Raw genomic sequence first — 25708 nt, 5'->3', positions numbered from 1 at the left:
TATGTCTGACTCCACACATACAAAAAATCCAATGTCCACAGAAAACAATTCCAAAAATGAATCAGTATTATAAATAATACAATGCTCAGCTGGATTGTGATGAACACATGGCCTGATTCAGTGCTATAGGGAAGTTACTAAATCTTAGTCTTAAACATTCATTGGAAGGGTAAAGATCATTCATTATTTTGTGGTGGATTTCTTTCGTTGAATGTGAAAAGTGACTGAATTGCAGCTGTCATGTAGCCTGGTGAAGCTGAAGTATAAAGTAACATATCATGATTACGCTCATGTTCAGAAGCAGTACCTCAAAATTGTAGTACAGTACTTATGTGTCCTACAGAGCCTTCCTGATCTATCTAGACCAGGGGTTTCAAACATACAGCCCGGGGGCCAGAACTGCATAGTGGCTCATGGAGGACTGGACAATTTCTCTCCTCCTTGGAGGGGCTCTGGATTTCCAGGGGTCAAGGTTGGGGATCATGGGGACCTTTATGGTCTTGAGAGACGATAATGGACATGGAGGACCCCTGGTCAGTGATACTGAAGTACAGCCTTGCCTCTTCTTATTTTCTGTTTTGCTCAGTGCTGGGCATGTGACCTTTGCCTACATGTCCCTGCATGTAGTTGTTTTTGTCTGTTATTGGTTTTGTTTGCTCTTTCTTTTTGTATAAACTAACAAAATTTAATTTGAAAAGATAAAGTGTTTTGATTGGCTGCTAAGAGATTTTCAATCTCAATGGGACTTCTTGGTGAAAAAAGGTTAAAAAAATGTTTAAATGTTGCCAGAATGGACTTCTTTACACTGAAAAAGGAAACAATCAGAAGGAGTTGTTATTTATAGGTTACTATGCAGTGGTTTCACTGGTCTGGTCCTCTTCAGATCAAACTGGCTTGTGTGTGGCCCCTGAACTACAATGACTTTGACACCATCTTTTAGTCGTGTTTTGTTTGCAAACCCACACAGACCTTTAAATGCACCACTCTCATATGACCCTAACGGAAAAACACTGCGTCATCATGGCGGGAGCAGAGATAAACTGTCATTTTCTGTGCACGCGGAGATTCCCACACGTCACGTGACCACGTCGTGTGGTGTCGTCAGCGGCTCTCGACCTGACTCAGTTGTTCAGTCCGAGTCCAGATCAGGAGGAGGAGGAGGGAGAGTTAATGTCGGCAGCTACTGTGGAGTAAACACATTAAAGGTACGTGTGTGTTAGAGTTTGGTGACAATACGTCATGTTTACAGCGTGTGAGTGTTTTATTTGTTGAAACCGTTTTGTTTTTGTCCGTTAAATAAGCTGGTTGTGCGGCTAGCGAGCTCGGTGCGGTTAGCAACGGTCAGCATCATGCCTGTCGCCACCTGTCACCTAACGTCAGCAACATAGGAAGAGGTGAATTAACAAAATATGATATTAGCACGACGGTTCATATACAGATACAGTGAGTCACAAAGAATATAAATTTGGCTTTAATATACAGCTGTCAGCTCAGCACCGTTAACATGGGGGCGCGGCGTGTGGTCATCGTCTTAAAAAAAACCAAACTTATTAAATGGATCCATCATGGCGACCAGCATCACTGGATATCTACCCTTTAAATCACTCTCAGTTCATCAGTATTTTCTCTAAGGTGGTATTTCTGTAAGCTTGGGGCCAGTGTGAGTGAGTTTAACAGATGATCGCAGTGTCGCAGTGTTTATCTGCGCTGCTGAGGCCTAGATGGAGGTGCGCCCGCTGGAGGTGCACCATGAAAACGAGGCTCACTGTTTATGTTGGATTCATGTTTCTGTTTTGGTTTCAGCAACCTTTTTCTGCTCCAGTTTGGTACGTTAGTGTACTCTCATGTACATCCCTGTGTGTTTTAAACCACTATACATTACATGTAATTAATATAACGGTGTGTGATGCTGTTCAAATGTAAATTATTAATATGTTTCTACCTGAGCTGTCAGATATTGGCAGCAAAAGTGCCAAACAAATGTTAAGATTTACAACTTCTTTGAAAACCTATTTTCTGTGATGATAAACTGAATATCTTTGATGATGGTTTGATAGAACTGTGACATTAAATGCTTGGACTTTAGCAGATAATAACAGACATTTTTCACAATATTTTCACATTTAATGGACCCAATGATCAATCAATGAATCTAGAGAATTATTGGCAGATTAATCAATAATGAAAGCAGTTTTTTTCTGAGCTTTTCTTCCATATAAATCCAAGATTCAAGAGGCTTTATCGTCAGTTCTACAGTTATGTACAGGCAAAACAACATTTCACTCTGAACTCTTGATGTAGACTGTGCAAAAGGATAGCATTAGATAGAATTGATGATACAAAAGTAAATATAAATAAGAGCAATCAAGTAGTGCAAAGATCTAACTGTAGTCAATTCAAATGTGCAAATATTCAACTATTTGAATAGTAGTTTGCATACAAGACAAAAACAGTGAATGGTGGGTGAGTGTGAGGTAGTTCTCGTAGTTTCTTTAAAGTGGCCGGTGCTTTTGGGTAATGTGGTTAGTATAGGTAACCGGAGTCTATGAGGGTGGAGTCATTATGAATAATGTGATCAGTTTTGGTTGCAACCATTTATACTTCATGCTGTATTTAACTAAACAAATGTAATGTGGATATGATCATGGTCTTACAAAGTACTTACAAAGTGTTAGGAGATGTATTATTATGAATTATCAACCATGTGCACCTATTTTCACAACTAAAAAAGTCATCTCAAATGTGAAGATTTGGTGCTTTTCCCTGTTTTATATAATTGTAGCTGAATATATTTGAGTTTTGGGCTGTTGGACCAACACTACAAGATATTCAAAGATGTCACCTTGGGCTGTGATGGACAGTTAATACAATTTTCTGGCATGTTATAGACCAAATGATAAATTGATCAATCAATAAAAGCAAAGTGCTGATTAACCGGTAATGAAAAAAATCATTAATTGCAGACTTAATATGTTTTTTAGTGTTAAATCATACAGAAAATCAGTAGCAAAACCATTCATTGATTAAATAACCAGACCTTTCTGTTTTGGTTAAACCAGTAATTAAACGCCTGACCAATCAAAGTACCTCAGCTTTGTATAGATGCAATATAACAACAACAATAGCAATGCTGCTATATTACCCATATCTTGTGTCTATGTTTGTATGTGTTGTTGCTATCTCAGCATCAGGCCCTCTACATTAATACTCCACACATGTCCAATTATACACCGTCTCCATTAGCTAAAAATTGTCCTTTGCTATTTACAGTCTAGACCCCTTATTAAATGGTTTTATTTATAGGTTGGCAGTGCTACTGTTTGAAGTTGTCCATTTACAGTTCGGCTGTCCTGTGTTGATTGAAGCTGAAGGAATATACCTGAGCATGACGCTCATCAGCTCAGTCAAAAACAGCCTCTCTGTTGTTCCCTGACAGGATGTTACCAGGACACGCATGATACCATGCAGAGCAAATTAGTTTGCTCTCCGTATGACAGTTTTACAGTGAAGGATTTTGAATGAACATTTTTAATAATGTCGATGGTTATTTAATGAAAGAACAAGGCAAGGGGAGTTGTTATAAGAGAGGTTAGTGGATGTTTCTGCTGTTGTCTCACCATCCAGCTGTGAAACTGACGTAAACTAAGTCCAGGATTACTGAACTTCCGTGACAGCCATGAATATAACTGCCTCATCCCATAAAAAGCATTTAAGTGCTTGTTCTGTTTTGCTTTTGAGTGTTGACGAGAGGGGATGTTTAACATTTTGGATAAGTGTGTTTTGCTTACACTTCAGTTTTGTTTGGTAAGATTTTGATTTTCGAGGATCAGTGGGTTTATATTGACCAGACGAGAGTTATCTGCTTTCACCGCCTCCTGAAGCTGGGAAAGTTCTGCTTACACATTACAAGGAGACAATAATTGATTTCAACTCTTAAGCTAGTGATACAAACGACTATTTTCATCTTATAGCAAGATGCTTTTAATTCCACAACCACATTCCACCATTTTTTGTTAGAACAACAAAATGTTTTCCTATTAGAGTATGAAATTGGGGGTTGTAATGAGAAACCTGGACATTTGTTACAACAATATAAGCTGGTATTAGAACTGTAAATGTTCATTCATGTTGTTATAATGAACAGCACAAGGAATATATATATTATTTTAACAAATAATCTGTTCTGTTATTATAAAAAATAATTGAGATTTCTCTCACCATTGTAGCAGTGTGTTGCCATACTATGCTAACCTAAGTGCAGCCATGTGTCACCAGGCGAGGTGTCTGCAGGTTTGACATAGCCAGAGCTGCTGCTGACACGGCGCGTCACGATGACAATGTCTCGCCAGACTGCCGCATCGGCTGGCAGATAGGCTGGCAGCGACTCAGTGGGGGATTTATCTACCAGGTGGTCCAAGTGACAATTTCATAACAGGACTCAAAATGTTACCATTGTGCTGCTTCTGTGGCTTGTGTTCTGTGTGAAACAAGCATGTGAAACCTTTTTTCTCCCCAAAGGTTGCAAAATTTTATGACTCACTCATCATGTGACAATGAAATAGCATTTTATTTTTGATGCCATTCAGTGATAGGTGTTGGTTTGTAGCTTTTAAAAAGTATTGCATGCTCAAAAGTTGGACACTTCATCTTTAAACTGAGTGGTGCTTTTTTTTTATTTAAGTCATCCTTCATCAAAGATTACAACTTTCTATTTTTAACATGTTGTGGTGCCACATATTTTAACACACTGCCCTTTGTACAGGCCCCACTGCTTTTACTGGCTGTCCCTGTGTTGTCACTGTGTTTCATGGTGTTGCTCAAGCATGTACACAGTATGTTGTATATGGGTTTGTGGAGGTATTGTGCTACCCTAATTGTGTTAACGTGGCTCTCTGGCTAGCCCACTGAATCCCCCACCCATCCCTATAACCTAATTCCCCTAGTGATAGCTATCAGCAGAAGCTGGGGATATTGGCACAGTCCTTATCCATCTAGCGTCGGGGCGTCTCTCCTAAGAGGATTTGAAATCTCCCACGTAATGCTTGTAAAGCTGCGCAAACAGTGCCCCAAACTGACTCACCACTCTCAAAAAAATTAAACTGTATTGACTGTGTTCACTTTCACCACTTGTCAGACATGGAAGTGAAACTGTTGTGGTTGCTGAGTTGATCTTGTGCAACTGTGAGATGAGTGGTTAAAAGAGAGGGCGCTACCTTTTAGTGTCCTTTACTGAAGTGCTTTAACCTCACTCTCTTCTGAAAGCAGTTTCCTCCTCAAAACCAGGGTTTTATGTTAGTTTATTTTGCATTTTTTTTACTTCATTAAATCAAATACTTTTCAGTGATTACAGCTGTGTGTATGAACATCATAAGACACAGACATCTGTTGTCAAAATATCAGAGGGGAGTGCGTCTCTGCTGACCTAGCTGTTGTGACTTCATGCTCATTTCTGACATTCTCTTGACTGCATGGTGTGTTTCCACGGAGGTAATCCATTGTACACAGATAAAAAGCTACAAACAGGCCAGTACGGATTAAATCAAAATGCTGAAGTCACATTAGTTAAACATGATTTACAGGATCCTCTTAAGCTTTTGCGACAATTTGTGAATATGAACATGAGTAAGGACCAGGAGATATTCTACAGATGTCTGTTGTTCACACTAATAATTCAGAACTAGCCTTAATTAAAGTTCAACAAAGTTAGTTACTGTAGTTTTTGTGTCACACATATGAAGAGTTTTACCTTACTGCAGCACACAGTCAAGCTGAAACAATTGATTGACAGTAAAATAATTGGTAGTTATTTTAAGAATTGTTTATATTTTTAAAGCAAAATGTCAAATATTCCCTAGAGACGTCTTTTCAGTCGTCACATTTTGCTGCTTTTTGTGTTATGTTATAATAAACAGAATATCTTTAAGATTTGGACTGTTGTTCGGACAAAACAAGCAATTTGATGACATCACCTTGAGGTTCAAGGTTTAAGGTTCAAGGTTCAGTGTGTAGGATTGAGTGGTACAGTATGTGGCAGTGAGGTTGCACTGAAACTTCTGCTATGTGCAAAGCATGTAGAAAAATGGTGGCCAATGCGTAAACGCAGATAGCTCTATCTGGAGTCAGTTTTTGAATTGTCGGTTCTGAGCTACGGTGGCAGACACCGTCAACAGCTCATGCTAAAGTAACGACAACACAAGGATTCTTATGTTGAAGTGATTATAAACTAATGAAACAGTCAATTCCTCACCCTAATTCCCACAGTCTTTTTTTTTTTTTTTAAGATTATTTTTTTATGGGTTTTTTGCCTATATTGACAGGACAGAGAGTGAAATGGGGAGACAGAGAGAGAGAGTGGGGACTGACATGCAGCAAGGGGCCGCGAGCCGGATTAGAGCCCACGGCCGCTGCAGCAAGGCGATGCCTCTGTACATGGGGCGCCGGCACTATCCACTACGCTACCGACGCCCCCCACAGTCTAAATCTTAAAGGAAATTGTTAGAGACTTAACAATCAATCGATTAATGGAGAAACACTTACAGCCCAGTTTACTGCGACTTACATCAGCACGATTATTTTACATGCGATTTCAGTTTTATCTCCCCGCCCTTACATGGATGGCAAATTCTTTTAAGGCCTGAGTCACAATCTTAAATGCTTTACATGGACATTGGACAGGAAGGAGATCACATGCTTCGACTGTGTGTGTGTCTCATGATTAGTTCAGGACTCTTGGGTTATTCAGTTACATCCCATGTTTGTTCAGACGACAGATGTCCTGTCTTGTGTGAGACCAGTGAACAAAGTCTGCATTTCGTGACATCATTATTAAGTAGGGTGTTTGTCAGTTCAGATCAAGACAGTGATCCTGTTAGATAAACCAGTATTGACAAAAATGCGAACATTTTACTGACAGATAAATTCATTTTTCTTGTAATTCAACAAGATTGAGTACTCAGTGTACTGTACGCTCCCCCTTACACAACTATTGTTGTCCGGAGAGCCGGGAGGGATATGGCTCCTCAGATGATGATTGTAATCTGTTATGATCTTAATGGAGACTGTCAGTATGAAGCAGAGCCAGCGCTTGTCATGTTTGTCTACAGTCTCTCATTGCACTGTCCTAGTGATGGACAAACAGAGATCATGAGGACACACACCAGAGTCTGGATGCATTTGCCAGAGCGAAATAGAGCAGTGTTGCATAACGCTTACTGTGTGGCCTGGAAAGGAGGATAGAGGGAGTATCAGAAACAGTAAGCATGATTTGTAGCTTTCTAATCTGCTGCTGAATGGATATTTTTATAGTCTCGCACCAGTGTGTGTGAAGAAAATAGCATAAGGACCAAGAATGTGTTTGTATACACAGCTGTACTGTATGCGTACAGTAGTAGTAGTAGTCTCAACTGCACAGGCCTATGCACCGTCCACTGCAGACTCAAGCTTTTCTTTTAAAGTCAGCAATTAGGGGATTGACTTTTGGCTCCCATCCTGCTCAGTAGAAGTTTTCCTGCAGGCCAAACCTGCACAGCACATTTGAAAACAATAATCAGCCTTGTAAGTCTGACCCCACTTTTCTGTGGTTCCAGTGTGCAGCTTTGTGCCATGCATGTACATGCTTCATTAGCATTATGTAAATGGCGCAGAAACCTGTTGACCTGGGTTGTGCAGGGGGCCTGGTCGGGGGAGGGACACTGCAGTATTGGCCTATATGTCAGGCCTCTTCCTGACGCAAAGCAGATTAATAATACATTTCGTTACCAAGGCACCACCTGCGTCCATGGTAACACTGTCCGCGCTGGTGTGGACTGTGTTTGCCATCTCCTCAATTTCTCTCCCACCATCTATCTGTGCTTCATGTTTTCTTCTTGCTAAGTCCATACAGCCAGTGTGCGGGACTGTCACTCTCATGTAGGTATGAATGAGGTTACTGGTGTAAGTATTTTGCTGAGATCAGGTTCATTCACAAGAATCAACTGTTTTCACTCCAGGATCCAGTAGACCTATGGTTGAACGTGAATGTTTCAGAATAATTTCAGTATGCCTTCATCCATGAAACACTGAACAAGTTGCGGAAAACCACAGTTTAAGGGTTGATTTATTTCTCTCACTGAATCCCCCCCAACATCATCATCACCCCAAGCTGGCTGGATAAAACTGACTGAAACAATTAGTGAATCAGTGTAAAATTCATTTGAAAAAAAAAACAGTATCCCCAACTCTGTTGATGAGCTGCTAATTTGCAAAGTCACTATTCAAGCAAAGAGGTCAAACATGACGTAGTTTCAGCTTTCTGTTGTGAAGATTTGCAGATTTTCTCTTTTATGCAAAAGTAATCTGAATATATTTTTTGTTGTGGACTCTTGATCAGGTCAAAACAATTTGATTATGACAGCTGTGACAATCGATTTTTTATTTTTTTAGTTATTTCTGACTGTTTATGAAATGATTGATAAGTATTTATACTCTGAGAAATTGTGAAAGTAATTGGCAGATTAATTTTTAATGAAAAAAATCAATCAATAATAGTTGCAGGCTTAAGTGACATCAATTATACACTCAATATGATCCATTATTATTATTATATGTGCAGTCATCTCTTTCTAGGAACTGCACTTTCTGCCAGTGACACATTTAGTGTTGTTCCCTTTTGTGCCTCTTTACGCTCACTTCCTCTGTCTGGAGGGGTTCAGACTGGACTTCCCATTGCAGCCATTGCCACAGATGTGTGTGTGCTTCAGATGTGCCTGAATAGCCAGCTGTAACACTAACGTACCCCTCCCCTCTCCTCAGAGCAGTGTGATGCAAATGTCTCATCTGGTGTTTTTGTGGCTCCCTAACCTGTGGCCTACTTTATGACATTAGAGCACTTGCTGTTGCCCACTGCTTTTCAGTGAAATACCACAGGATGAGTGTAAACTGATGAATAAATCATAACTTCTCTTCATCTCCTCCTCTCCGATCTCCATTTCTGCAGCAGGAACAGCTTTACATTGCTTTGAATTATGTATCCTTATCATGTTTGTAAGATGTAATAATTCACACAGTAATTAATAGATTAACTTTACTTTTAATATTTGGGTATTATTTTCTACAGCAATTATATTTAAGGTGCATGTGATTATTATCTACATTTCATCTCACTGAATATCATGATTTACTTTGAAATAACGTCAGGTGTGATTGTGAAGCAATGGCGAATGGTTTACATGGCAGAAAAACTTAGCTTTCCATTAGCTCAGAAAATCAAACCCTTTCCCTGCTCTTACTGATGTCCTCTCTCGTTGTAGTCTTCTCTTCAATGCTTTGGTTACAGATCTCCCTGATCCATTTCAAGGCCTTGATTACAGCCAGGTGCTCTTCATAGTCTATAACTCTGGTCTCTTTCCTGACCTGTGCGCTCTCCACTGCTGCAGGTGTTGCGACAGTCTTTGAATAGGCCTGTTCCCCCCTTAGGTTTTCTCTTCCAAAGGCCCTGTAAGCCTGGAAGTTTCAGCATCAATCATTTTTTTCAGCTTTGACAATCAGTAACACCTTGTGAAGACCAGTTACAATTGATCTGCTATAGCATAGGTAAAGGGCATATTTTAGCAAAATCAAATCAGCATGATATCATGATGTAGCTGGATTTTAGTTTGTGAAACAGAAAAGCCGTGCTGTAGCTCGGCTCTGTAATGCCTCTGTCCTCTCTTCCTGCAGCATTGTTTGATTGCCAGTCACCTTTTTAATCAGGGATATGCGGTGCTTGTGTCTTTGCCAGTTTGGCCTAGATAGTGTACCATCATTATGTTTTCACTGCTTCCCACTGGGCCTTTTGTGATGTAATAAAGACGTTGAGATTGTAAATATTCACACTGCAAACATAAGATTTAGATTTAAATTTTTACCTGTTCTTACCTTTTTGTGTATAATTTTGCTGAATACAGATGTTTTCATCAATCAAACTCATTCGGATTCTTCTTCTTTTTTTCTCGTAGATTGTTCTAGCAGCAGAGTGAGCCTTCCCCCACACCATGTCCCAGGACAAGAGTGGATACCCTGTTATGGGTGAGAGCAACCCACTTCATAACAATGTCTACGGACCCCCTCAGCCAGGCTTCGGCATGCCCCCACCCAACTATAGCCAAGCCCCAGGGGGACCGTACCCACCAGCAGCAGGCTACGGACAGCCAGGCTTCCCCCAGGCAGGCCCGGGTTTCGCTCCTGGTCCCTACCCTCAGATGCCTTACCCTCAGATGCCCTACCCACAGGGACCCTACCCTCAGGGGCCTTATCAGCAAGGTGTCGCACAGCCAGGCTTTCCCGGTGACCCCACGGGTGAGTGGTTGACCCAAAGGTGTGAGGTTTTTGTAAATAGACTTTCCCCTCTCTAGGCAACCTCGTTTTTTTGATACCTGAATGTGTCACAGAGTTGATTAACCACGGCAAATGCTAAAAAATCCAGGTCAACAAGAGCACACATTTCTCTCTCTGGTTTAGATCAGACTCAACACAGATGACAATCAATGAGATGATCAATACTGCAATCAGAGTGTGCTGAGAACACCACAGACATGTATACTTTTGTGCCTTTTTGCCAGTTGTTTAAAAGAAAAACTAACAAACTAATCATTGTACTATTGTCCTTTACCAGCACCTGCTGGCAGCCCTGGTTACCATGGTGATGGACCTCCATCTTACTACGACAATGAGGAGTTCACCAACTCTGGCTTTGAGGACAAGACCATCCGACAAGCCTTCATCAGAAAAGTAGGCCCTTTACCGTGTCAGATGGATTAAATGGGTCTGGTGAATTAGTAAATAAAGCATGTAATACAACGTATTAATATATAATATCACCAATACATGACGTCTCCCCTCGTCTGCTTCATTCCTCTTTCCCACCAGGTCTTCATGGTTCTCACAGTGCAGCTTCTGGTCACTTTCTCCTTTGTTGCTGTCTTCACCTTCGTCGATGACGCCAAGTACTTTGTGCGACGTAATCCATGGACATATTACGTGTCCTATGCAGTCTTCTTTGTGGCTCTGATCGTCCTCAGCTGTTGTGGAGACTTCCGCCGCAAGCACCCCTGGAACTTGGTTGCACTGGTAGGAGTCTGCCCTCATACTAAATCATAAAGAAGTATGGATCAGCTGTTGTCTGTTTACATAATAGGTAAACAGATTCATGCACAGTGAATGTACCATATTAATGCATTATGATCGACAGAAATATAACGGATAACTTTTGATAATTAATTGATCATTTTGAGTCATTTTCAAGACTGTTTTGAATAATTGTGGGCTAATTATGTTTGGGTTTTTGTATTGTATTGTTAAGACGAATCAGGGTTCAGAGGATAAATATGTGCCGTCTAATGCGTGATACACCGATCAGCCAAAAGATTAAATCCTCTGGCGGGTGAAGTGAATAACACTGATCATCTTGTTACAGTGCAAAGTTCTGTTGGGAAATCTTGGGTTCTGGCATTCATGTGGATACCACCTGACACGCTCCACCCACTTAAACACCAGTGCAGACCAGTCACCTCCCATTATGGCAACGGCACTCCTCAGTAGCTGTGGCCCCTCAGCAGGACAGTGCACCATGCCACACCACAAAAACTGCTCAGTAATGAGCCTTGGTGTCTGGCACCAGGGTGTTGGCTTCAGATCTTTTGAGTCCTGTAGGTTGTGCCACAACCTACAGGACTCAAAAGATCTGAAGCCAACGTGTTGGTGCCAGACATCAAGGGACACCCTCCAGAGGTCCTGTGTTCATGCCTTAACAGGTCAGAGCAAAGTCTGGTCCAAGGAGCACCCACGGTAGATTGGGGCTACCTCTAGTGTACCAGCACGTCCCACAAATGTTCGATCAGATTGGGATCTGGGGTATTTGGAGGTCAGGTCGACACCTTGAGCTCTTTGTCCCATTCCTTGGGTTATGCCTGAGCAGTTTTTGTGATGTGGCAGGGTGCATTGTCCTGCTGGGGGGCCACTGCCATAGATAAGTGCTGTTGCCATGACGGGGTTTATTTTGTCTGCAATGGTGTCCAGGTCGGTCAAGCACATCAAGTAGCATCCACATGAATGCCATGATCAAAGGTCTCCCAGCAGAACATTGCACTGCAATGGTTTTAATGTTTTAGCTGGTCAGTGTATGTCAGTTTTACAAACTGCAGAACTGTTTACTTCCTGTCTGTGAGAGTGGCTAGCTACCATTGCTTACAGCTATCTGACTGTCAGATGGAGGCCTTTCATGTTTTCAGGGAGTGAATGAAGGGATGAGGAGATAGAGCTGAGGGAGAAACTCAGAAGAAAGTTGATAAGGTGCAACCGATTTAGGATTTAAAGGAAAAAGGAGGTACAGAAACAGAAACTGATTCAGGACAAGCCCAGGAGTCATATGATAGAGAAACATGTAGGCTACAAATTCTGTGAAGGCAAAACTGTTGGGGTGTGGTATAAGATGATTGACAGGTCTTTTAATACAGGGATTAACACTATATAACAACTCTATCAGTGTATTGTTTTCTTATGCTGTTCAAGGGATTAACATCATGAATGCTTGTAGACACAGTAGTGATTTTCTTTTTCCATCAACATCAGTCAGTTATTGTGATATATTCCAGACATCGATCATAAAGACCGCATAGATTGTTCTTGATTCCAGATTGGTTCTTTGGTATGTTGATTGTCCATCTTTTCATCATCTCACCTGAATCTACAACATGTTATGTATGTCATAAAGAATGTTAATTTGAACGTATGTTTTCTGCAGTCCATCCTGACCTTGAGCCTGTCCTACATGGTGGGCATGATCGCCAGCTTCTACGACACGGATACCGTCATCATGGCCGTCGGCATCACTGCAGTGGTCTGCTTTACCGTCGTGCTCTTCTCGCTACAGGTCAGCACACACAAACAGCTGCTTGAAGAAATGCACTTGAATGTCTACAGACAAACATTGTAACTCTGGTTCAAAAGCAAAAGTAAGAATTTCTCCTGGTTAGTTTTTACATTGAGGTGTGTGACCCTAGTCAGTCTCACACACTGCATTTATATCATGTAGAGACAAGCTGAGAAAGACAGTTGCAGGTACTGACTGTAAAATCTGTCTTTTTGATTGATTTCTTAATTTTTCAAATGAAATATTTCAGGAAATAGCTTTGTGTGTCTTAGACTTAGACTCAAGGCAGGGCAGTTTTACCTGTATAGCACATTTCATACACCAGGTCCATTCAGTGTGCTTTACAGGGCAATAAAATACAGAAAAGTAAAGGTAAAAGGTGCAAAGTACAAGCAAGTGATACAGAAGATACAATATTTTAAAAGTAAGCTTGTGCAGTTTAAGTCATTGAAAAAAAATAAAATACATAAAAGAACACATTAAGTATTTATACATTTAGATGCACAATAAGTTAATTATTAGGCAGAGTATGCAGTGTAAAATAGGAATGTTTTAAGCTTTGGAGGTCAGAGCTTGTCACATATCAACTGGGAGGTTGTTCCAGAGGGCTATACTACGAAGCCAGTTCAATGTACCCAGGATATCTTTTCGTTATCTGGTTTGACCCACCCTAACATTGGCTGTCTAGATAACTGGTACTACAAAGCTGGTTATCAACCAGTTCAGTCAACTCTGGATTTCCCTATCCTGCTACGAGCATTCATGTGAAAGAGGCAGGGGTGTTAACTACAAGTGACATCATCAGAACCATGCATATGAGATTTGATGAAACAGTAGCACAAGTGTCCACGTTTACGAGACAGTAAAATGTCAGAGGCCTGCGATGTAAACGACAATCTGTAATTTTAAAAAGGAAAAACTACAAACGTTGAAAACCCTATCCAAAAATTCACGGTCATCCGAGACTTAAATTACATGTAGGTATCACTGAGCTATGGGCCTGTGTGAGATTAGAATAGAGTATTTTTTGCTGTTAAGTTGGATGATAATGAAATACACTTTAAAGTAACACCAGACTGTTTCTGCTACTGAAGTAAAGGGTGGAAAAGCAGTTAATAACTGACTGATGAGGTCTATCTGATCAAAATGTTGCATTTATAATAACAGGACCTTATTAACAGCGTGTAGATTATTTTACTTGTAAAATATTATCTTTTTTATCCTAGTTCTTAGCACGTAGGTGTCTCATGTTATTTTGAGCTGCAGTGATGGAATCAGAGTGTAAAAGTAGCACCACTGTCACTGCGGACAAAAATAAACTTTGCATAATTTCAAATCCTGCTAAAATCACACGTTTAGTGTTGTAAACTATTTCTCCATATGTTTGAAGCTCTCTTTCTAAGCCAGTGGAAACAGAGCCGTGGAACAGTGAAGTGATTCTACTGACCTATACCAGCATATAGGCTCCTTTTTTTTACCTGTCACTCTTGACTTTCATTCATGGATACTTTTTTCTTCAATGATCTGATTGGTCAGAGGTCAGGATGTTGACAGGCTGTGATCTGAGAGAACCACCTTCATAGTACTGAAAACCTTGAGTTTACCCTGAAGTTACCTCACTAACTCCAAATCCTGCTTCGTAGTACAGGCCTCAGGTCTGTGTTGCATGATAACAAGATGCTACTTCACAATGTTTTGTTCTAACTTTTGGCACGCCCACTAGGTCAGACCCAGATGTCCTTAGGGTTCAAGGAGGTTCATACAGCACTGTTAAAAAATTACTAACTTAATGGTTAACAGCTTTTTCAGTGATCTAATCTTAAAACAGTAGGTGCGACATAGGCTGATAGTTATTTAGTGCAGTAGAATCAAGACTTTACTGCTTTTAAAGAGGCTTAATTACTGCAGTTTTGAAAGCAGAAAACGTAATTGTTTGTGGTACAATACAGCACACAATAAACATAACATAAACACAGTTAAAACACACAACAAGACAAAAACTAAAGTGATAAATGAGACACATGTCGCACATCCCAATGCATAATATGATGCATGTTGTCTGACCATAGCTTGGTGAGTGATTGCCATAGGAACAAATGACTTACTGAGTATTCAGGCTGGTCTTGAAGTGAATTCCTGTACGTCCTTTAAGTGGTGAGACTCATGTCTCATCGAAGCTCATATTTTCCAACATTTTGACTTTTCTTTTCTCTCCTTCTTCACCACAGAGCAAGTATGACTTCACTTCCTGTCGGGGCGTGCTGTTTGTGTGCCTGATTGTGCTCCTGCTCTTCTCGTTCCTCTGCATCTTCATTCGCCACAAGATACTGCACATTGTTTATGCCTCACTGGGGGCCCTGCTCTTCACCTGCGTAAGTTTCAAAATGAAACATTAATCACATTAATAAAGCTCAGTGGTTGTTGCTTGTATTTAGTTTTTGCCGTTACGTTGCAAATGTCTAATTTAGTGCAACACGTGGATGTCATTACTTGAGGAAGAACAGTTAGTCTCATCAAAGGTCTAGTCGGGTAATTTGATATTTGTGGGGTAATGGCGTCCAGACAGGATACAGTTACCATTGGCATACAGTACAGACAGTTTTCCACCTTCCAGTGAACTTTATTTTGCTCAATAAGGGATAATTACATCTGCAGGACGTTTAATAGTAGAGCACAAACCGGATAGGAAAAAAAAATCATGCTCATCATGTTATTAAGATCTGAATATAAGAGCCAAATTCAACCAAAACAGCTGTTAAAACACTACAAACATTTTATTTTATGAGGGGTAAAGTAAGTGTTTAGTGCCAACAGAGGAGGTTGAAAACTTAAAGCTGAGGTAGGCAGAAATCTGGAAAAGGAAAAAAGAAATTTAACACAGAATTTGAAGATACACCCTCCTCTTTCAGCCCCTGCTTGACCCACTCTCTTTCTCTTACACTGTTTATCAGACCACAAATGAGATAAAAATTAGCTAGGTAGCCACCCCACAGTCCCTTTGCCTCGATCCCCACCGCTGTGGACTGCTTTTCCAGGAGAAGCAGGGATAAGCACCTCGGCAGGAGGAGCACTGCTTCTACCGGTGAGGTGGTCTGTAACATCGGAGAACGAGGCAGAGGACACACCATGATTTAAGGCTCTCACTAACGTAAGCTACATAAAGTAAACTTGAAGTTGCAGAAGTGAGCCTTTTGGACGTCGAATACATGTTCCAACACAAGTGGAGCCAGGTTGACAACCCTGCCTTTTTTTTGTCTGAGTCGTGTGCATGAGCATGATCACTGCATCAATTTGTGGTCCCATTTAAACGAAAGAGGGAGCTGCATTTACTCTTGCAGCTCTGCTGTCTGAGCGCGGCCTTAGGTAAACTTGAGAGGAGATGTGGGGAAAGTGTGTCCAGACTTTTGAATTGTAGTGTATGTATGATGGCCAGCTGGGGTCCTGTTGTGTGGAGTTTGCATGTTCTCCCCGTGTCAGCGTGGGTTTTCTCTGGGTTCTCCAGCTTCCTCCCGCTTAACTGAGGACTCTTTATTGCCCGTAGGTGTGAATGGTTGTCTGTATCTATGTGTCAGCCCTATGATTGTAAGGCGACCTATCCAGGGTGTCCCCTGCCTCTTGACCTCTGTCAGCAGGGATAGGCTCCAAGCTCAAAGAAAGAAAGCAAGCAAGCAAATATTACGGCCTGATTTATGACAGAACATGGCTATACATATTTAGTGTCTCTGAAATGATAGCTAATAAAATCATTTCTGTGTCATTCATTTTTGATCCCAAGTGTCAAATTCTCTTGAAATGACTAATGCCCTGCTTTTTTCCTCTCTGCAGTTTTTGGCTGTGGACACTCAGCTTCTCCTGGGCAACAAGAAGCTGGCTCTGAGTCCAGAGGAGTACATTTTTGCTGCCCTCAACCTCTACACTGACATCATCAACATTTTCCTCTACATCCTGGCTATTGTGGGACGCTCCCGTGAATGAGGCTGCACCTTGGAAAGAACAGGAGGGAGATAAAGAATGCCTCCCTTTATTGTGAAACATCGCTAACATGCTCTCCTAAATCCTTTAACTTTTTCTTCACTTTCTTTTCCCATGGCACTCCTCATTTTCTTTCCTATCACACACATGTTTTTTTAAGAACAGGTAGTTGTGCTGTGAACCAGATGCAGCCTATCATAAAAATCCAGCTGAGAGGGACATTATTTATTTAACACAAATCTTGCCATTAATGACAAAATGATTTCCTCAATTTTGACCACTCTGCTTGCTGTAACTGTCCTCTGCTTCTACTAACACAGAAGGCTACATTACCTATCCCCCCACTTCTGGTTTGGCTCGGCACAAACCGTGTTAAACATGTTATCCTGTGGATGCTTGGCACTCAGCCTTGCCTTGCTGCAGAGATTAAACAGAAAAAGAGCAGGGACGGTATCCTCAGCACCTAATATTGATGCAAACCTGCTTTGCCTGAAGAGAGTTAGTGCTAGAAATACCCTCCGCTTTCAATCTGTCTTTTCTCCAAAACGTATCTCTCCCTTTGAGCCCGCTGGTGTTCAGTAACTCTGCATGGCAACACTGGAAACACAACTAAAGATGTGTTATGATTCTTTAGAGCTACCAGGGGGATACCTCTAGCTTGCTTGTCACAGCTGTATATAGTTATGTGTACTATTGTATATGATGCTAGTATATCCTACCCCAATGCCCCTGAAAGGCATGCTGGAGTGATTCGTATGGATGTGTTGCTTTTCGGGAAAAATTTGCTCTGATATCAGAACGTCACACATACCCAGTACTGTAACTAAAATAGTATAATGGCAAACGAATGAAGATCAATGTTGGATGTATATGACTAACAAGAACATAATATTTATAAACTATATATTCTTATGGAATATCTTTTCAAAAGGAAGAAGAAATTATGTTTTGAAATAATTTCCAAAGCCGACATGTCCTCTTACCCTTCTTCCTTTTTTTTCCTTACTGTCCTCACTAATTTCCTCTCATCTGGTCATTAACATGAAGTGACAATCTAGTGCTGTATTAATTTTTTCCTTATTATAATCAATGTGAACTAAAGTTTAAGTATAGGAATTTCTGACCACTCCTATGCCAAGCTGATCCAAGTTTCACAGCCACTGGATTTTAATATAACTCTCGTGAAGTAGACAGACGACAGACTTATAACTTATCTATTTATTGAGCTTGATGTAGATAACAGGGTTGCTTTGAGGTTGCTTTTGGCTGCTGTTGAGAAAACACAAACTCCACCTGGAAAGTTTAAAGACTATTATTTAAGGTGATTGTGAAACCATCACATGCTGGTTACACTCATAAGCTAAAGGAATCAAAATGCACTGGAAGCCGAAATACTCATTAAACACACACAACTTGAATGATATATTTAACATGAGCATTTATTTGTTTTGATTTTTCACCTCTTGCATGACTCTCTCCTCTCATTTGCATGTGCGGATAATGCGCACTGTACAGGTATTCCTGTTTTGGGGAGACACAGTGTTGTTTGGCAGCCCTGTTAGACTTTTTTTAACTCTTGTGTTTGTATCTAACTAACGTGTATGTGTACATAGAACTCCTTAGTGGTTTGATGTGTATAGATAAAGTCATTTCGGGGCTTTGTGGGTCTGTTTGCATTGTATATTTGCATTAAATCAAAGTGGAACCGCATTCCTCTACACTGCTGTTCGCTTTTCATTAAAACTGATACAATGTAAAGGTGTCAGACTTTGTGTGTTCATTTACCCAAGCCCCTCTGAAAACTTTTACAAAATATAAGGGTACAGTATGTAAATGAGAGGTAATAGTATAAATGCAGAAGATAAGTTTGAGGTAATTTATTAACATTGTCACTATTGCATAGACAGTGTTGGGAAGGTTACACTTAAAATGCAATAGGTTACAAATTACTAGTTACCCTGTTTGAAATGTAATAGGTAACATAACTGTTTTAGCTGCTCCATCAAAATAATCTAACTTATTACATTGGTCACTTGTTGATAATTGACATGTTTGAAACTGGGCTATCTAGTTAAAAACCTCTGAAAACATAAGTGCATATGTGTTGCATTCAAATTTGATCTGCATAGCTCAGAAATATGCCAAAAGGAGGCCTTCCTGCACAGTGACAAGATGCAAAACAACAGAATTAATGTTTTATTCAGACTCTGTAACTCTATGCCCCAACACTGCATAGGTTGTCAGCTATCAAGCTGAATCTTTATTTTTCAGTATTAAAATGTTCCTCTCAGTGCATATCTAGGTCACATGTCTTAAACAGGGTTAAAGAATGGTTGTTTAAAGTTTTCTTATGCCATATTTCTGTGTGAAAAATATTTGCCAATTCAGCATTATTGTTTTCTTTTCACTCTTGAATACTGACATCCAGTATGAGGTCAGGTTAAAGCCTATGAACTGTGGATAACTTGTTACATGTTATGAGCAATTTTGATTTTAAAGAACTGAACGTCATCAAAATAAAAATTAATCAAACTAAGTTTAATAACAAGCCATTTTTATAGTCAAAAATATAACTGCAAGTGATGTACATGGAGTTTTCAACTGTAAATGTGGATATTTGGAGTAGAAATTGCAGATTAACCTTACCCTGTAAGGGGAGGGGGTCAGCAGCTCAGTCTGCAGGCTCATGGTTTGGAAACAGGAGGGTTGTCGGCTCAATTGAATGTATGTATAAGTCTTGTAGATGCATGTCTGTGTATTTCGGGCCTGTGTGAGTGCAAAAAAAAAATAATTTGCCTATGGGGATTAATAAAGTATATCTTCATATTGTTTGTGATTGCCAAGGGGGTGTCATTCATTATTATTCATTGGTAATAAAACATTTGTGGACATATAGTATTAATTTTCTTCAAGCTACTGCCAAGTTTATGGCACTGTTTACTTCCCAACTACAAGAAATAAACACTGTTACAGCGTATTTTCCTGTAGTGCACGCGCGGCGCCAAACGTCGCGTTCCCTTCTCGTGCTCCAGTCCCGTCAGTTAAGTGGGCACGTCCGCCATTTTGAGAGTTGCGGAAAAGTCTCTTGTGGCTGGATTAACGATGAGCGAACAGGCAGGTTAGACGACATACGTTTTAATTAATTCACAAGTCACTATCCTGGCTAATTTCTACCGATTTTAAAACGCCTACGAGAAATATTTTATAAAACAGTTACTGTTAAGTTATTAACTTAAATGTAATTATAGCAACTGCCACTTAACTGTTGGCTTTGTAACGGCTTAGCCAACGTTAGCTAGTTTAACGGCTAACAATATCCTGTAATAAAACGGTGGTAACGATTTGCAGCAGAATAGACAGTAGTTTAGTGTCAGAATCTTCCTTGTAGCTGGCTGCTAACTCGATTATTACAGTTAAATACGTGTCATTTAATCTTGAAAAGTCATTGACAACGGCTAAACGTTATATTTAGGATAACGTTAGCTAAAAAGTAGGTTAACTCTCACACTCTGAGCCGAAACTTGAAGTGACATTAGCATTGTTGTGTATGCAGATAGCTTGTTAATCAACATAAACTTCAGAATTTTTAGCCGCACAGCTAATTTGGGCAAAATATGATACTACATTAAGTTCACCTTTAGCCAGGTAACACTCATGGACACAGTGGGACATGATGGGAAAATGAGACAAAAACTTGTTATGTATCTAACATTTATTTTCATTCAACACAGAATTCAGCATTGATGACCTGATTAATAATATTCGACTGAATGGAGGTAAAGTAGGGCCAAGTACAATTGAAACAAATCTTGAAAATCCCCAGAGAGGCTGATATTATTGTCTTTTCCTGCTTTCAGTTGAAGGAATGCAGGAGCCCGAAGTTGAAGAGTTGGTGGACAAAATAAGGAACATGCATGAAGGTAGTGTTTAACTGACTTGGACCTATCGTGTGTTTTAAATTGCTGGTGAATCAGATATTCTGAATCGTCATGTTTATATGTTTGTATGAAGTACAGAAGAGAAAAGGAAGTTGACACGGAGGGTGTTCAATAGGCCTGGTCAGACCCAATAGCGACATCTGTCGGACAAATAGTAGACGAGTTTTTTTCTAGGTTACACTCTTCCACCTTCCGCGTCCTTCCGTCTTCGTGTTGAATTGCTGTGTTACGGCAATTTTATAAATTAACTATTAGCTTGTTATTTACCTGTTGTATAAAGAGATCATTCATACTGGTGTGAGTCCTGATACTACAGTCACGTATTCACTGTTCTGTACGTGCCAGCACTAATTTAAACTGGTAACTTAGCGATAGCAAGAGTTGGTGTACCATCTTGACATTGTAGTTAGTCTTCGTGAAACTACACTTCCGCTTCCGGTGATAAATCGCGCTGGGGTATTTTCTTTATTTATAATAAAAACAGTTAACACTGAGCATGTGAACCACGTGTAGCGTGTCCTATAGAGATAATCTGATCGTACGATGTGAAAAGTCTTCAACACGGGGGTCTGAGATTGATAAAAAAGCTTTGTAAAGATGCACCAATGAGAAGGCTCGTTGTGCTTTCCATATGCTAATAAACACGCGTTTCGTTTTAGTTTTTACAGAAAGGATAGCACACAGAACAAAAGTCTTTATACTCTTAACATAGTAATGGCCCGAGGTTAAGCAAAACTACACATGTGACAAATACAAATTGAACACTATCGTGGGAATTTCACACCATGAGTAAGACAGCTTTTTGTAAGGGTTATATCAGTTTTTTCTGCAGTTTTGAAGTATCTTCAGTAAGGTACATCCTTACCTGTTACTCCTTCTGAGGAGTATCAGATCGTGATGAATAGAGACTTATGAGATATGATTAATATCTCTGTCTTGTGGGGAACAGCAACACCCCACAGGACGCATTCTGATCTCTCTTGTCAAAAAGAAGAATATGTAAGATTATGTGTTGGATTACTTCAGTGGCTTTTATACAGTTATCTAGGGAAATCAACTGCAATCACTCCTTAGAGTATATCATAAATGCGTAAGTGACTGTTGGATATAATTATACAGCTGCCGTGTTTCAGTTACACTGTGTTTTGTTCAGCTAACAGAGCCACGGAAAAAGACATTAAGGAGATGGAATCAGTCATTGGCTCTTTGCAGGAAGAACAAGCAAATTGTAAGACTCAAAATCATCACCAATAATTGTATTTGACCCACATAGTGTACAATATATTATTGTACCTGTTGCTGAGATGTAGTCAATGACCCACTAAAAGTAGAGAGTGACTGTATAGCTGTCCTCTAGGCAATCATTTTTGCACTATGTACCACATACAATAGTGTACATTATTACCAGGATTTTTTTTTTACAGTACAAACTGAAGCAGAGCGACTGGAAGGAATTCTTGAAGAACAAGAAGGTACACACAAACAATTGTACATTTGTAATAATTGTTGCCCAATAAGTATGAAGATTTGATGTCATGCAGAGTTAAAGTTTTGGTTGACTGTATCTGGAAACAAATCTGTCATCTGTTGTAAATATACACAGACAATAAATATGAATAAGCTGATGAGATGAAATGTTTTTCCCCAGAGTTGGCCAGGAAGGTGCAGATCCAGCGGGAGTTGTCTGAGCAAGCCTGTTTCAGGTAAATTAATCCCACTAACCAGTTTATGGATGTTTTTAATGTGTGTTGTGCTGGAATCTCAACATGACACATCGGCAGTTTCCTTTCTCCATATTGTAAGACCTCAGTTGTATGTTTGTGATATACAACACTAGATGGCAGCAATTTATCAGAATCCAGGATACTGTAATTTGTCTGGTTTCAAATCTTTTCTATATTTTTTAGATCTACTATGACACATAGTAGTACTTTGACACATTTTTTTCTTTAGCTGGTCTATTTGTAATGTATATTGGGACCTAATTACCTAATTTCCTTTTTTATATATACATTTGAAACTTTTAAAAACACTGTACCTTTTTAATCATACTTCTGTATCCTGTGGCATATACTGACCGGAGTCACCTCCACCAAGATTGTTTAAAATGTTAAAATTAAGATCACACATCACTGAATTTGAACTTTTTGCAAAGAAAACTTAATTGTTGTAGCACCGAGGCTAATGGGTGTATGACTCTGGACATCAAATATATATTTGTTGGTGGCAAAAAAAATAAGTTATATCATTTAGTAGACTTTTGAGTTTGGCACATATGTGGTTCTTTGTTTTTCCTGTCAACTGTTCACTTTATAGTTTAGCATGTTGTCTGTGTTGTTTACTTTCATCGTTGTTATAAATCTAGCAAGCTGACAAGCACATTTTCAGTTATGTGGTTATATTAGACTGCATTAGCATAATGTATGATTGATTGCATATAAACAGCATACTTAGGTAGTTCATGGCCGTAATGCAATTGTGGGTACTGTCACAGGATCATGTTATGATGATATATCATATCCAGTATTACACAAATCAGGTTTATGTTGTAATTGAGTTGTTCTTAAAGACATGTTACCTGTAGACTTTCTGTATATAGCATCCAATGTTGTAATATGAGGAATATTCTGCGATCTGTGGTGTAGTCTCTGAACAACAGGTCAAATTTTTGAAGTGATGATTAATTAATTTTTCACATTGTGCCAAGCATTGTTGGGGAGAAGTTAACTAAATGTAGTTCAATTACTATTTTAACTACAATATACAGTAGTTATGTGGCAGGTTAGCTACATTCAAATCTCAGTAGCTTTTTCAGTAGTTGACCACTTTGGACTATGTAGTTTATGTTATTGTGACAAATTACATATTCATAGTTTCTCATGGTGCCATACAATATGGAACAATGCTGCAGCTTACATTTAATGACCATCACCTGCTATTTGACTAAAATCACCTCTGGTTTGCAACCAAGATATCTGACACACCTACACTTTACTCAGTGTCTCTTCAGTTAAACCTCTGTGTAACAACATAAGATCGTTCATTTACCAGGTGTGATCATTTCCCATGATGTAGTTCATGAAAGTAGTTTTACTTTGACTTTTTTTTTTTTTTTTGAGAGCAGTTAAGATGTAGTTTTTCTACTCTTTATTAAATCTCTAGTGGTTTGGTAAACTACAGTTTTAAAGTAGGTGCCACATCTACTTTGCACTCTGTAGGTGCAATAATGGTGCTGGTCAAAATATATATTGTTTTATTTTATTATTCTGTATTTTAAGGCATGGTTAGATCGTGCACTCTGTGTGTGTGTTTTGCAGGCAGGAACAGGAAGACAAGAAAAAGGTGGAAGAGGTGGAACAGATCAGATGTCAAATCGAGGAAATCAAGTTTAAACATAGGAAACTGCGGTATGTATTAAAAGTGCAATGATTTATTAAATTTAAAAAATGCATTGTACAAACTTGTAAATGTGATAATGTACTAAAGTTGGCCTTGTTTTTGCAGGATGAAGTTTGAAAGCCAACTTGAGGAAGTGATTGTGGAACATAAGAATCTGTACAAGGTCTTTGTAAGTTTGTCTATTTTATATAAAACGTTTTCCCCACATATTTAAAACAGAATGATTAAATTGTGACTCATTTTTAATATTGTTTATGACTGTCATTTAAATTGATACCCAGAGTCCAAAAAATCTCCTAGATGAAATAGCGCGTGCTGAAGTAAGAAAATGTCAGCTGTCAGAAGTTGGTAGGTACATTTGGTAGGCAAGTAGTAAAACATTTATTCTTGTACATGCATGGGTAAAGTGTTTTTTGTCCCATTTCCAATCCCTTTGATCTGGTCTTGTTTTCATGATTGTTCCAGAACAAATTAAGTTGACTCACTTGGGCAACCTTCAAGAGAAGCTAGAAGAGATGAAGAAGCAGCCAGCAACAGCAGCTGCAGAGACTTAGGAGTGATTGTTGCCTGAGTGTTGGTAGCTCTAACCAGTTAATAGTTCCTATTGTCTTCAGGTCAGTTTGACATGTTTTCAAGAGTTTTTTTTGATCCTAGAAGTGGTTCTCTTGTATCTACATGCCCCAAAATTACATGGATGATTCTGTACCACACCCTCTGATTATAAAATAATTAATTTAAATAAAAATGAATTGTCACTGCTGTCATTGGATTTTGAGTGTTTTACTCAAATGTGCAACACCTGCTTCCAGGTCAGTTTGACCCAGTGGTGGATGGGTCACACTATTGTGCTTTCCAGCAGATGGACACTCACACTCACTCACACACACACACACACACACACACACACACACACACACACACACACACGACCAGAGCTTCCAGACAATACACACTCAGCACTCAACTCCATCAATCCAAATAAACTGATCAGCAAACTGCAAACACTTGGTCTGGGAGCCCTTCTCTGTCAGTGGATTAAAGACTTTTTTAAAAACAGTTCTTTTCTAAAGTAATTTGCCTGAGCCGTTTGATTTATTTTTTAACAAATATTTAACCAATGTTAACTCAGCATTTTCTAAAATGTCTTTGCGGAGCTCTGGTACAAGTTGCACTGTCCGTGTCTGTAACGACTAATAATAAGTCTAAGCTAAATTTTTGTCTTCAGCAACTGTGTGTTGAACACGTAACCAGAACAAAATGGGATTGTTCCTGTTGCCAAAGGAACCATTAATATGAGAAATAAAACCACAAGAGTTTCACAAGTCATAGTGAAAAAGTCAGAAATCAGAATAAGCAGAAGAGAATGACACGTAGACTGACAGGTCTGTCACTCAAAGTCAGTACATGATATCCCTGTCTTTCCCCGTCTGACTTCATTCTCAACCTACATTAGAAAATTGCTTGTTATAAAATAAACTCAGCAACAAACCTTGAAATATGTATTTAGTCATCA

General features: G+C 39.5%; 2 protein-coding genes and 1 non-coding gene across 4 annotated transcripts; all 3 read left to right on the top strand.

Annotated features, from left to right (window-relative positions):
* The first annotated feature begins 1050 nt into the window (after positions 1-1050).
* On the top strand, positions 1051-18616 carry grinaa (glutamate receptor, ionotropic, N-methyl D-aspartate-associated protein 1a (glutamate binding)). Its single transcript, XM_033637607.2, has 7 exons — positions 1051-1205; positions 9975-10314; positions 10631-10746; positions 10885-11085; positions 12758-12886; positions 15115-15258; positions 16712-18616. Exons 2-7 carry the CDS (start codon positions 10011-10013, stop codon positions 16859-16861), a joined length of 1044 nt encoding a protein of 347 aa, XP_033493498.1. The 5' UTR covers positions 1051-1205; positions 9975-10010; the 3' UTR covers positions 16862-18616.
* A 1305-nt stretch (positions 18617-19921) lies between these two features.
* On the top strand, positions 19922-24964 carry LOC117264107 (synaptonemal complex central element protein 1). Of its 2 annotated transcripts, XM_033637928.2 has the most exons (10): positions 19922-19976; positions 20590-20634; positions 20716-20778; positions 21950-22024; positions 22221-22268; positions 22445-22499; positions 24114-24203; positions 24301-24364; positions 24477-24543; positions 24661-24964. In XM_033637928.2, exons 1-10 carry the CDS (start codon positions 19961-19963, stop codon positions 24747-24749), a joined length of 612 nt encoding a protein of 203 aa, XP_033493819.1. In that variant the 5' UTR covers positions 19922-19960; the 3' UTR covers positions 24750-24964. The 2 variants fall into 2 exon arrangements, with proteins under 2 accessions (XP_033493819.1, XP_033493820.1); XM_033637929.2 differs by lacking the exon at positions 21950-22024.
* Positions 21639-21771, top strand: LOC117264230 (U8 small nucleolar RNA). Its single transcript, XR_004502269.2, has one exon. It is a non-coding gene; the product is annotated as a U8 small nucleolar RNA (small nucleolar RNA).
* Positions 24965-25708: the final 744 nt, after the last annotated feature.

This window comes from Epinephelus lanceolatus, chromosome 16 (assembly GCF_041903045.1).
Source record: "Epinephelus lanceolatus isolate andai-2023 chromosome 16, ASM4190304v1, whole genome shotgun sequence".
Classification (NCBI taxonomy): Eukaryota; Metazoa; Chordata; class Actinopteri; order Perciformes; family Serranidae; genus Epinephelus; species Epinephelus lanceolatus.
The sequence above is the reverse complement of the archived record's forward strand: the minus strand, read 5'-3'. Positions and strand labels throughout refer to the sequence as shown.

Excerpts from the sequence above, each read along its gene's own strand:
- LOC117264107 (XM_033637928.2), top strand. Across the intron at positions 20,635-20,715 it reads TAATATTCGACTGAATGGAG|TTGAAGGAATGCAGGAGCCC; the intron begins GTAAAGTAGGGC and ends TCCTGCTTTCAG. Across the intron at positions 22,269-22,444 it reads AATTCTTGAAGAACAAGAAG|AGTTGGCCAGGAAGGTGCAG; the intron begins GTACACACAAAC and ends GTTTTTCCCCAG.
- grinaa (XM_033637607.2), top strand. The coding sequence starts at position 10,011 with ATGTCCCAGGACAAGAGTGGATACCCTGTTATGGGTGAGAGCAACCCA. Across the intron at positions 10,747-10,884 it reads GACAAGCCTTCATCAGAAAA|GTCTTCATGGTTCTCACAGT; the intron begins GTAGGCCCTTTA and ends CTTTCCCACCAG. Across the intron at positions 12,887-15,114 it reads TCGTGCTCTTCTCGCTACAG|AGCAAGTATGACTTCACTTC; the intron begins GTCAGCACACAC and ends TCTTCACCACAG.